General features: G+C 41.7%; 1 protein-coding gene across 1 annotated transcript in view; it reads left to right on the forward strand.

Annotated features, from left to right (window-relative positions):
- Nucleotides 1–13,940, forward strand: part of ENOX1 (ecto-NOX disulfide-thiol exchanger 1) — a gene marked incomplete at its 3' end in the record, with an annotated part of 140,610 nt that overhangs the window by 112,931 nt on the left and 13,739 nt on the right. The window contains exon 10 of the mRNA XM_082305147.1: nucleotides 4,836–4,892. Within this exon, the coding sequence (XP_082161273.1) occupies nucleotides 4,836–4,892 (57 nt within the window). The remainder of the gene's footprint in view (nucleotides 1–4,835; nucleotides 4,893–13,940) is intronic.

The raw sequence follows: 13,940 nt of genomic DNA on the forward strand, positions 1-13,940 counted from the left end.
GCAGTTATTTAACCAGTGAGAAGCAAACCTCTGTAAATCTGATTATCACGCCTTTCATACTAAGGTGTTCTATGACGCTGAGAAGTATATTCGATAGAATTGTTTTATAAGCATGGTACGATGGATAGTTACACAACAAAAAGAAAATCTAGTGCTAAATCTGTAAATTTAGAGATGAAACAGTGCATTGTGTGCAAGCACAGTGTGCACAAATACATGTTGTCTCTATAGACCGTGTGGCTTGAACACACTGAAATCACAAATCCCCACCTGTGCTGCACATGCACAATCTCTGCTTTGAGACCTTATTTTAATCTTTTCTATATAAACTTTGAGCTACAATATTTAGTGACTTGGTTAAGTATTTGCAATTTAAAGACTGTGGGATCTGAATTGCTTAGATGGCAGAGATTCAAAATGCTGATGATTCTTATGCTCAAGATTTTTCAACATGTATGTCTGAATATGTCTGCAGACAGATTTATACATTTAATGTACATATTGGGAAAAGTAATTATGCTTATTTCAGATTTTTTTAATGCTCATTATTAAAGCTGTGACATTGTTCCACATCATTGTCTGGTGACAAATATATTCTAGAAACTAATAATTTAGATTCTGGAAAAAAAGCTTTTATGTTCAGATACATGTTCTTAGCACTAACGGTTACAAAGATAACCTTCTAAATGAGAGCTGATGCAAGACTGTTGTAGTTTAACCCCAGCCAGCAGCTAAGCACCACACAGTCACTCGCTCACTCTCCCCCTCAGTGGGATGGGGGAGAGAATCAGAAGGGTAAAAGTGAGAAACCTCGTGGGTTGCGATAAAGACAGTTTCATAGGTAAAGCAAAAGCCACACACACAAGCAAAGCAAAACAAGGAATTCATTCACTGCTTCCCATCGTCAGGCAGGTGATCAGCCATCTCCAGGAAAGCAGGGCTCCATCACGCGTAACGGTTACTTGGGAAGACAAACGCCATCGCTCTGAACGTCTGCCCCTTCCTTCTTCTTCCCCCAGCTTTATCTGCTGAGCATGACCCCATATGGTGTGGGCTATCCCTTTGGTCAGCTGGGGTCATGTGTCCAGCTGTGTCCTCTCCCAGCTTCTTGTGCACCCCCAGCCTCCTCGCTGGTGGGGTGGGGTGAGAAGCAGAAAAGGCCTTGACTCTCTGTAAGCACTGCTCAGCAGTAATGAAAACTACTTGCCTGTATTATCAACACTGTTTCCAGCACAAATCCAAAACATAGCCCCATACTAGCTACTGTGAAGAAAAATAACTCTGCCCCAGCCAAAACCAGCACAACTGTGCTACACAAAATGTCATGAGGAAGAATGGATTTGGTAGTGACAGAATCTTTATAAACACAGAATCCACCAGATCTCTTGAGTTAATTGTATCTCATTTACATTTTACATGGCATTAGAGGTATAACATTATAAAATGCTTTTAAAAAAAATGAAATTTCCTGAAGTTATTTTATATTTTGGTAGCAATTAAATGCTGCAAAAATGAATAGGAAGATCTTACAATACTGGGCCCCAGTAGGGACCACCAGGGCAGACTTCTGAATCTCTGCAGACTCCTACTAATTGCGAATCAAATGTGCACTCATGCTAGGCAGACAGACGAAACAGTAGCTGGAAGAAAGGCAGGATGGATCTGCATTTCTCTCGAGAATTAGCTCTGAAACACGCCTAAGGCCAAGACTGTAAGTAGCCAGAATTCCTAAGGAGTGCTATGCAGCCAGTGTGCTTCTCCAACAACCCTGAACCAGTTCCAAAACTTTCCAGAACAGCAGAAGCCCTAGCGGTAATGACCCCCACTTGCCAAGGCTCACAGCTTTCCTTTACAAGCACCGCAGCTCATCTGTGTGTTTTATCCACAATGGGTATTGAAAATCATCTGGCGGAGTCAAGTAAATATGAGCATTTCTTTCAAAAATAAATTGCACCAGGCTCCTATCTCGATTATATGACTTGTTTTTGTGATACGTTTGCTAAAATGTATCTTTTCATCTCAAGCTGGCAGAGGGATCCCAGCCTGCCTCACCACGGGCATGCTTGCACAGAGAGGTGCAGCTGTGTCTGAGCACGTCTGCAGGCTCAGCAGCATCTCACATTGATCCGCTTGCACTAACCCTGCTGCGTCCAGGCTGGGACATCCTGCTGGGAGAGGTCCTGTTTGCTTGTGCACTGTGTTGCATTACTGTAGCCAAGACGCTTCTGGATCAGATCTGGCCCGTGGCCGCTAGCTCTTGTTGTCAGAAGGATTCATGGCCACTGGTTTGTTTCACACCTACCCCACCGCAGCATTAGATGCACCAGAGACTTCCAACCTTTCTCCTTTCCTTTCAGGTAGGCCCTTGGTTGTTATTGGCACTAGTTCAGTGTGTTGCCTCAGCATGCTCTCTGCTGGTAACATCACATTCACCACCGACCTGCAATGGAGCCTGCCTAGGGGGTAAGGCAAGTCCTGCTTTTCCAATATTGTATGTTTTTCTGAGGTTCCTATTCCAACATTTCACTATTTAGGATGTGAGAGAAGAATGTAATTTAAATCTTAATTTAGAAAAAAACAATATTGGAAAAAAAGGCACTTTACCCCTTTAGCCTGTGGGAGTGCAGCTGCACATTCTCTACCTGCAAGTTTTCCACCGTTATCTCCACTGGTTTGCCTCCACCTCCTACTGCAGTGGTCCTAGTGTAGATGTGGATGCTAGCACCTTCTTGCCTGAGCTCTGGCATCCTTTTCTGAGCACGGCAGGCAATAAAAGAGATGGAACGGCTCAAGCATCCTGTCTGCTTTAGAGTTAGATTAACTGGTGGAGCAGTGCCAGCGTGGTGATGGTGGGAAACAATGGTGAGGTGAAAGCCTGCCAGACCAACGTAGACTAGAGGATGAGCCCACTCTCCTGTCAAACACACATGTGGCTGACAGGGGAGTGGTATGTCACCAGCAGAACGCATGCGGAGCAGTGCCCAAGAAGCCAGCGGTCACCAAGAGGTGACAGCACTTTATCAGCCTGGAAAAGGAAAGGCGAAAGGTAAGTAATGAACAGCACTCCCCGAGCACTCACAACGTGGCATTAGCGTGCAGAGCAGTTTAACATACCCGAGCATGCTCTCCTGACCTCATATTCAGATGAGTAATTCAGCTGAACTCACCAGGACTGCTCACGTGAGGTGAATTTCTATAATGAAGAATTGACAGAATCAGGAATTGTCTCTCTTGGTTGCACCGCGATGCAGAAATACCTACTTTGGTGCTTGGCTGGAAGTAGCCCTCTCAGCTCATTCCTACCAGCCATCCTCACAGTGAGGTGGTTTCACAGGACGGTTATTTCTTCAGTGCAGGGAAAACATGTAGTATTTGTTGGAAATGCATCACCCTGCTGTCAGTATAAATTGCAGACTTTTCAAGGGTATTGAAAGATGAGCATCAATGAATTGAACCAGGACACCTGATGAGTTTGCAGTCCCCAGCTATCCTTTGTACTGCTTTATCAGGGATTGCCACCCCCTTCGCTCTCCATCAGGACCGGTTTAGTGGCTTGAGCAGCAGTTCCTGAACTGGTGCAGTTTACAGCCATGCATAATAAGGTACGCAGAGATCGTGGCCCGCTTACCTTAATTGTCAGATTGGAAACTGTGAGAAGCTGGGAACTGAATCACACACAGTTCAGCTATTGCTGCCACGCCGCAAAAAGATGACGGAGGTAACCTAGCCACCCCGGGTGGTAGTCCGCCAACGCGTCTGAGTCAGACACCTAATCGAAACATAATGGTGTTCCATTTCACCTGGATTTTAGGAATGTTGTCATTCAGGATCACAGCTGTATCATCAACACTTATATCAACCCCAGCTTCTTTGGCAAAAAACAAGGAATGTAGAGGAAAGTTCTGTTTATTGTTCCCCATCTCCCCCCACCCGATATCTGCTCTGAATTAAGTTAGAATAAAAGTACGACTCTTCAGAGATTTACCTAAAGAGCAGGTGGTTCTGAGTGCTTCATTTAAGTGTGCAAACCTCCTTGGCTTATAGGCTCAGGAGAGCTGCAGTGTCTCCTCCTTTCTGTGTTTGCTCAATTAAAGGATGAATAACTGCGTATTTCACTGTGGCTCAAGACATGAGCTAGGACATTCCTAAAATCTCTTGGTAATGATTTTTACAATCCCCAGTGTAATCTTGGATTTTCCCCAAAAAGCTAATTCAGGAGGGAAAAAAAGTTCTTGTTCAGATCATATATTTGGAATTGGCAGCATCTCCTCAGTTCTTCCTGCTGCTGGTTAAATAAAAGAGCTGTTCTTCTCTTCACCTCCTTTTCCATCATACCCAGGAGCCATGTCAGTTATTTAGATGCTTCCTCAGGAGGGAAACGTACAGTAGCACTTTGGCATCTTAAACAGCCCAAAATATATCATTCAAAAGTAATCATTAGCAAAACACTATTTAGCTAGTGGCAACTTACAAATATTGTAAAGTTTAAATTAATAGCAACAAGAATGGGAAATGAAATAATCGTTTGTTATTCTTGAGAGCCAATTCTGTACACTTTTTATGCCTTGAAACTACTTTCTAATCTAATTATTTAAAAAATAATGACCCAGTCTTATTATTTTCCTTTTTTTTTTTTTTTTGCCAGCCTATCAAGCCTTAAGTATGTTGGTTTCAAAATGGTTTGAGCAAAAACTCATTAGAATTATATGCTCCATCTGTTTTTCTCTTTGGAAGCTTTATAAAATGCTCCCTTAAATAAATCAAAGATAACTGTGTGAAATACTCAAGTAATGTGCTTGTTTTGTTCTGTTTTGTTTTTTGTTTACTCTTTGCAGTTAAAAAGCGCCAAGGAATTAGCAGAAATCAATGGGCATGATGAATCTCAGGCAAATGTAGGTACAGCTATCTATGTATAGATTTAGAGATATATATATATATGCATGCATATGGTCTCAAATTTACTATTTATGTCTTAAAGCTGATAGAACGGCTGAATGATTTGTACATCAGTTTTGAAATGCCTGTTTTTTTTTCCTGAAGCCACGGGTTCAAATCCCAGCAAACTTCATTTCGAGGTAGATAAATTGGGTTCCATGCAATTTACTTTGTAGGATTTATTTGGATGAGACTTTAACAACCAATGTCCTACTTGCTGTATGTGGGTGTTAAAGATACCATGGAAACGACTGCAAGAGAAATGCTTTGCCTTAGTGTCCTGTCCAGGATTACTCAAGCTACAAAGTTATACCGTTTGTCTCTGTGGCTGCCACCTTGCAGCTGGGCAAGGCTGGCCATATTTTAGTTCTGAGTGAAGTGATTCATATACATGTGCATAATTTGAAAACAGTTTATTTGCACAAGAGGACTAAATTAATTCATTGAGTCATTATTTTGTCCAAAATCGTTAAAGGACTTGTTAAGGTCATGTTTTTCAAAACCTGCTGCTAAAAAAATGCTTCTGTTATTCCCTTAATGATTGCAGTCAAAACAGCAATTTGGATAAGGGGAGAGAGAAAAAAGGAAAACTTTCCTGCTATGTTTGTCATCCAAACTGTGCAGCTTTGGGTTTTGTCATAAACATATGAAAATTAAAACTGATTATATAGAATATCTTCCTCCTAGGCAAGAGAACTAGCAGCAGTCTGAACACTAATATATTTTAACATCTATTTTAGTCAATGTGTTGTCTAATGGCACAGCCAGGAAAGCAGTTTTATTTAAAACCTGAATGGAAGGCTCCAATTTTGTGAACTGCTTTGTGATAAGGAAATGTTGTCCCCTCTTTTTTAATCCCTTCCTGAATCTCATTCATTGTGGTCTGTTTCCGCAGTGAAGTCGATAGAGCCTCATAGCTCTCAGCATTTGGACAGGAGACATTCAATATTGTCTGATAACTCCAACAAATCTGCAATTGCAGTCTGTCTGCGCAGCGTCTCATTGCCCCTTGAAAGATTCTGTTTGCAAACCAAAATAAAGACATTAATCCACTCATGAGCTTGAAATGCTCACATTTGCTACCTAAGAACTTGTCTTTGTACAACAGCTAGTTGCAGGTTTCCTAAAGGAATTTAGAAATGTAAGACTTAGAAACTTTCTAAAGGAACTTGCTTCCTCTCCAAAAAATGTGGATGAAACAATATTTTGCGAGATTGAAATGTTTTAAAGGAAAATTCCCTAAATGCTTCCATTTCCATCAGTCTGCTCATATGTAACTGGATAAAACTGAAGAGCCTGAAAGTTTTATTTTTATATAATATAAAGGCTGAATTAGCATTAAAATGAAACATTTCAATTGTATAAAGAGAGTGTGTCAGTACATAAGTCCCCGATATCTAAAACAAAATATTTCATAATCTTCGGTTAATGGTTAATTTTTCAAAACATAATGTTTTGTTCCAGTTTGTAATTGCAGGAATTGTTTAAATGCCTGAATTTTCCATGGGATAGAAACTCTATTTTCTGCTCCTCTTTGCCATGAGCTCTTCCCATGATGATCTCATAGACTCCTAAGAAAAGAAGTCAATACCTAAATTAATGGTGAAGAGGGAAACCAGACAGCTACAATTATTGAGTCACAGTTGCAGCCATGTGTTCAACAATTATGCCACCATCAAATCAGAGAAGGCGTAGCAGCGCAAATGGAAATAGAGAAATAGAGGGAAAGAATGGATGTTAAAGCATTTGCTAGTAACAAACTTTGCAGTAACGAACTTTGCAGTAATGAACTTTGTAAAATGGAAGTTGAGGTACATTTTAAACAATTGTCAGTTATAACAAATATGTAGTGCTCAGGCGTTGTGCCTTGCAGGTTGTCTCTCCACATCTGTTCTCATGGTTCTTGCCCTTGACCGGTGTGCAAATCTGGGATGATCAAAGAGAAAAAGGCTTGGTGGCTCCTATGTGGTTGTTAGTGAGCTGTGATGCATATAATGGGATTAGGACATATTTGTTACAGTTGACAGGTTGAATTCAGCAAATGAAATACCTTTACATGCAGAGCAATAGTGGGAGGTGTTGGTAAGAAAAAATGGCAACGTATGTCTATACACTGAATACACAATCTAATCTTCACACTATGGCAGATTTAGATTACTTACTCTGCAGAAAATCAGGCTCCTAGACAGTAGAAACTTTAGGCACAGTGCATACACATCAAGAAAGCCCATACTATAATCTTAAAAAGATTACTTTCTGCAGTCCTCAGGCTTTCTGCTGATGGCACTGGTCTGCATCATATTTTACATTAGAAAATATTGTTTCTTAAAATAAAACCGGGAAATATTTTTCTCAGCAAAAGCAGATACAGATGAAAATATATACTTAGACCTATCCTGGTGTGTCTTCTACATTTCCATTATGTGAGACCATCCTGAAAGGGAAACAAGGACCTGGACACCTTTGGAAAAAGAAAAACATCCCTCCTGAAATATGCCCCAGCTATAAATGGATGAATCTTTTTTTTTTTTTCTCTTGTTTTTGCAGGAGAATTGAGCATAGTTAACTAAGAGGCTGCGGCAATTGCAATGTTACCCTCCCTGCCATGGCAGTGCACACACAAATCTGGGGGGACAAAAACAGAAATGTTAGTGTATTGCCAGTACATCTGTTATTTCCAGAAAGCAAAACCATCTTACAAGGCTCTGTAAACAGTCATAAGGGTGTTTCATGAGTGGCTTGCCAGAGGTACATGCAGTAATATTTGTTATGCCTATTGACATTTCCCATCTATGCTCTGTGGCAGGAAAGGCCAAATGTCAGGCTCAGGCGGTACATAGAGCCTGGGATCCTGGCCTGGTGTTAACAGAGACTTCAACACCCAGGACTGCCAGAGGTGCTGTCACTGAGCATTCATTTCCTCCAGCCCTGTGGTTAGGAAAAGATTGCTTCTTGCTTCTAATCTACCCCCATTTAATTTCCTCTTCATTGCTGCACATAATGATATTTAATTCACATCTCTTCTTAACTGAAGAGAAAATAAGGGCCAATGGACAACTATAATTTCAGATATAATCCTCTTCCAGGATGTTCCCAGATTCTTGGGACCTGATTAGTCCCAACCTAAAAAAAAAAATCTTGCCTGGGAGGTGTGCTCGAGTAGAGAACATGTTGCAAACTGAAAATGCTAATCACATGTTTTGTGGCTAACTCTATAAAGGCAATTTATTCTTCCACTGTTTCTGTAAGTTCAGTGGCTTTCTGTGGAGCCTCTTGTATATAGGTTAATTCTGCGTTTTGATCAAAGAAAGATCTCCTTTTGCTCACTGCCGAGTTCAGTATACATAGGGCACTGCATGCAAATACAGTTATATAGCCTTGGTGAATATATCGCATGGGGGTGGGAAGGTTAACATCCATGGTATCCCTCTATTATTAATGGAGAAAGGGAGATTTTTTTACATAAGCCTTACTTTAGAAGTACTCAGTGATCTTCTTCCAGGAGTTTGGTGCTCTCCCTTGACAGCTATCTGCCTTCCTTAGGTGGAGGATAGCTCCTGTGAATAACTCCTACCCTTTGTAAAAGTGCTATAAAATGGTAGTCAAGATTATCAATCCTCCGAGTTCAGACCAAAGCAAGAGATGGGTCATGGTCGCAGAACCATTTTGAACGCCCAGATTGCAATTGCATGGTAAAGTCTTGACTCTGTTGAAGTCAATAATTAAATTCCCATCAGGTTAAAAAGCGAGGATTTCACCAAAAGACTTTTAGGGTTACTTCATTATCACCAAGGTATAATAAAATGAATATATTTCAGAGAGTGAAACTGATTTCACCACAAGTGTTTTTAGCAGCTTTTTGTTCTGTTTGAGTTTCATTGTTTGAACAAAGTAATGACTTTGACCTCATTCATCTGTCTGCCTCCAGTTAGCATCTCCAGCAGCTTGGACACAATATTCTGTGGTTTTTTCTCCAAACATGAAATCAATAATATTAAGTAGGGATGCATTTTTCCATTTGAATGCTTGAAGCTGTTATCAGAGCATTTCTCAAGTTCAACCAAGCATCTTACATTTGATGTTGATTCTTCCTTTAATTTTTCCCCTCTGTATCTGCTTTTCAAGCAGTTACCAGATGATCCCTGACTCTGAGGAGGAGTATACCCCGGGTGAAATATTTCAACCATTTTACTAAATTGCTCACTTTATGCTACACTGAAAGTGATGTTATCCCTAACTACATTCTAGTCTTCTCTTTTCACATAGTATGGTTAATCACTGATGATCTTTACCAAAGACAAGTAAAGACAGCTCTTAAATGAGGCTCATTTTTGCAACAAGCTGGGCAAAGATTTAAAAAGCTAACCCCCTTGAATTTTTGGAGAAGTCTGTAATTCCATCAATCTCATCAGAGTTCTGTTCTTCTACTTCACTATGCAAACCTTTAATAGAAGCACCCAAGGGTACCTGCTGTGAACGTCCCATGTCAGTGTATGTGTTAGTACACACCTGCCATAGGATGGCGCACCTCCGTGCTGTGTGACTGCGTCACATCAAGCCAGGTGAGATGAGAAGGGCCCTTGAACACAGGGAGAGGAGAGGGAGCTAGAAGAGTGCAAGGCCTGCTCAAATCGTCCCAGTGATTCGGGACTATGGGACAAAAGTTGGTTGCCCTTATTGATGAAGATCGCAAGTGGTTGCTGATGCTTTTGCTTCACTTCCTTGTGAGTGCAACAGCCATTTGCTGGCTAGCCCACTCTTCAAAAGGCTTGCTCTTTGCAGAACAACACAGGCTTGTGATAAAAAAATATGCTCTACATGGCTAACATAAAAGCAATTTGGCCCTAAAGTTATAGGCCAGAAAACCCCAGTGCAGGTTTTGCACATGTCAGGAAAAGTGTGTTTCTTTTCTGTCTGAGCTTCCTGGGTTCCTGGGGTTCGTAAGCTGATGTGAGTCAGGGAGTAGCTGCCTCGGCTTGGCTGGGGTCCTCTGGCCTTGCAGCAGGCATTTCTGGAGCACATGGGAGCAGGTGGGTGCTGCAAAAAGTGCGGTGATGACAGCTGGGTGCGTTTGAGGGTAGGGAGGGGATGCTGGCAGCCTTTCCATACCCGAGAGCTCAAGGGTTATGTCCCTCGCAGGGGATGCCAGAAGTTGGGGTTTGATTCTCTCCTCCACCTGAGAAGGTTCAAAGCTGCATCTTCTGAGAAGAGCATGAGCTACGTGCACTCTCCAGCCCCTCTGTTGTAACTGCTCCCCTTTGCAAGGTTGTATTCAGTTGACTAATTCATTGAACAAATGCAGTTAATTGTCTAAAGAGGATAAGCAAGAGTAATGGTGCAGTGCAAAGATGAGGATAGCCCCTTGAAGAGAGACATGTGGGGCTTGGTTTCTCATCATGAGTGTGTTACGTTGTTAAAAGAAGGTGCAAGAAGCCTGCAGCCTGACTGGAGTGAGGCGTAAAGCCCCCAGGGACTGCAGAGACCCATTGACTGTCTGTATTCAGGTTCTGCTGTCCCGGTGGGGATAGGACCAGGGGGTGAGGAGTGGCCGTGCCTCTTTCTACTCCCTGCCTTTTCCATTCCAGGCATTTATTTGTAGCCCTTCCATCACTCATTTCTTCTCATTTCCTTCAATTTAAGGCATGTAGAGTATGATAAATTCAAGCAGCTATGACCATTCGCAGATCAGCAGCTTTCTTACCACAGCAGGCATGAGGAATGACCACCTCATGAATTCAATACTGTGAGGCCTGAAAAATAACAGGAGTTTAACTGGCTGTTTAGGACCGTGTTATCAAAGAGCCTGCTCAGCCTTCAGAAGTTCTTACACACTGATAGATCAAGTCCCCCTGAGTTCTCCCCTTCGCTGCCCCAGCACATTAGAGGACGGCAATAGAGTTTCATTAGCACGGTACAGATCTCTCTGCTGGCTGAATCACAGTCTCTGTGGTTTCAGCCACGGTCTAAATCGACGGGGAGCAAACGGCTACAGCAGACCAAGGTATATTCTGACACGGACTGTGCTACCTGAAGCAGATCTGGGCTGTAGCGATAACCCCTTTGTTAATGTGCAGCAAGAAATCGCACCACTTCCCTTGTCCCTAATTAAAAGTGTCAGAGTGGCATTAACTTGGCTTTTGATTGGAGTGAATTCCCATCATCTGAGGGAGAAGAGAGAACTCTGAGACACAATGATAAAACCCATTCAGCCACCCACTCAGCAAATCACAAAAGTTTTTTGACTTTAAATTTCATATGAGCTCCACAGGGAGACAGTTCTTCAATGCCCAGAGCTACCTGACATTTTAATAATATCTGATCATTCTGTGCAGCCTTTCATCCCAAAGCATTTTCCCCGAGTATTTATACTGCACATATACACAGGAGTCATCCCGTCATTTCTAGCGAGGAGTAACATTCAGCCTTATACATATGCAGCTGTGTGCTTAACCCACACAGCGTACAAGGCAGATTGGCTTGTCAGAGCACTCAGGCTCCCCCGCAACCACCTGAAGGATGACAGGCCACCTCTGCTTCAGCCACAGCTACCGCAGTCCTGGGGGTTGTACACCACATCCAGGCTCTCGCCAACCTGCCAAAGTCCTTCAAGGAATAGACAGCAAAAAGTGACAGAAGCGAGAAAGGAACTTCAGTATTCCCAGGAGACACTCTTCTTGGAAGAAGAGTTCATCATCCTAATCAAGATCCAATCCAAAGGAACGAGAGCTCCAAATTGTTTGTTTCAAGTACCTTTCATATATTCAGATGTGGAGATTCCTGTGAATAGGGGGGTTGCCCTGGGTTTTCAGATACCTAAAATTAGTATCTTTCAAATACAAATCCTTGCTGAAAACCATTCACTCTCATAAAACATTTAAGGTTGTTTCCCGCCCCCCCAATGATTTCCTTTTATTTCAGCAAAGACATATTCAGAACAATTCTACACATCCCAGAAGGGAAACAAATTGCCTTTTTTTTCTGTCTTCCACTTTTTTTTTAGAAGTGCATCATTCTCGAGGAGATTGCTAGAGCAGTATTTGTGTTAAAGACCATTTGAAAGGGCTTTCACAAGTTCTCAGTCTGAAGTAAACATGAAGTATCCCCTCCCACAATGACTTCAGCAGAGCTGGTGGGCAGGCGATGCTTTCGTTCAGCCAGCCATTGGTTTGTTTCAGTTCCCTAGCACAAAGTGTGCAAAATGACAATTACCTTTTCCCTTGCAAAACAACCACCTTCACATCACATAAAACATCTGTGTTAAGACATCAGGAACCTACACATAAATCCAGCTTTAGAAAATGAAGCAACCTGATCATACTTTTAAAAATAAGCATGAAGTAACTTTCATATTAGTCATCCATATTTTGCATATGTACATTCCCATAAAATAGATGTGCTCAAATACAATGAGAACAATATAAAGAGATAGTTTCAATGATAAAAGCATTTTCAGATTATTGCTAGTTGCCTAAACTCAGCAGGTGAAAGTTATAATAGTAAAAGCTTTGTAATGAAAAAGTTAAAAGCATCTCTCTGGCAAATGGATCGGAAAAATAGGATGTCAAGAGCACCATAATACAATAAATCTTCGCTCCTGAAAACACTTCTATCATGTAGGATAAATCAGACAAACGAATCTTAGATGCATAGAGGTGTGTTTGAAGTGCTTCGTTTGCAAGGTCTTATATTCACCGTTCTAATTTTTCTTCATTGTTGTTCCTATAATTTTAATGCCAGATAATTTTTCAACCCAGTCGTCAACTGTTTATTTGTTAATACCAGTGCACTCTTAAATTTACAGTTGTGGTAAATTCTATATTAGTGTACTTTAAAAGTAAATTTCTATATTAGTGTACTTTAAAAGTAATTACAGTGTGCTGTGGCTCACAAAACCAACACTGGTTTCTTGCATAGCAGAAAATAAGTTGTCAAGTTTAGGCTTGATCTGAATGAAAAGTTGACACCTGGTCTGTATCATTTCTAATGATAGACCAGTCACAAGCAAAAACTGTTACAACATTCACCAGCAGTGTAGCATATGGCAAATACCTACTTCTGCATCACTAGGTAGACAGTAGAAGCAGAAGGATCCTCTGAGACCCTGGAAAAAACCCACCGAAAATCAAGGGGTTTTTTACTGTATTGGTGACCTGGTGCTAAGTCTAGAAGTAGCGCAGGCCGCTGGTGAGAGCTCAGGGTTTGGGCAGGTGGTTGGATGCCTCATTCCTTGCTGTGTTCTTCTTATACGTGATGCAACACTGTAATTTGTTACTGTAAACTGAGTTATCCCAGTGCACACAGAAAAGGCCAAGAAACCTCTCTACACATAGACAGTGTGTCAGCAAGACCACCTAACAGTCTCAGCCACTTCACTGAAATCAACTCTTAGGCTGTGAGGAACCAGGACCATGTAAAATACAATATTTCTAGGAAGTAGTTAATTTCCTAGCACAAGATCAATTCATTTGCAGCAACAAAAGAATTATATTAATAAAAGATTATGAGCAATTTTCTAGTCATTAGAGTATTTTTAGAGGAGTAGTCAGCAGAGAGTGAGAAACAGTCACTGTAAGAGGACATGCTGAAAGAAGAGCTGTGTAACACACACGATGTTCCTGGAGAATTTTGAGTTACTTTCAGAGTTCAGACACTCAACCAAATTTCAACATGTCGCATCACAGCACAGTGCCATAGCAGCCCGTGAAGGGGAACAAGCTCCATTAAAGGAAGAATTAGAGCCATTTGGCCCAAACCAAGCATTGCTGTTGTCGGGAGCTGCTGAATCCTGCAGCCCGACAGAGGCAAAGTGGTCATAGCTCCATGTGAACAACCTGCAGCGAGGCTGAGCACGTATTCCTCACAGGCACGTGCACCAACACGTGTATACAACACATGCGTCACGTGCATACATATACACATGGGCAGCCACACAGATCAACACAAGCTCAGCATTCGTAAACACAAACAGCACTGATGGCCTCATCTTGCTCCCCTTTCTGGCTGAT

This window comes from Platalea leucorodia (genome assembly GCF_965183815.1).
Source record: "Platalea leucorodia genome assembly, chromosome: 2".
NCBI lineage: Eukaryota > Metazoa > Chordata > Aves > Pelecaniformes > Threskiornithidae > Platalea > Platalea leucorodia.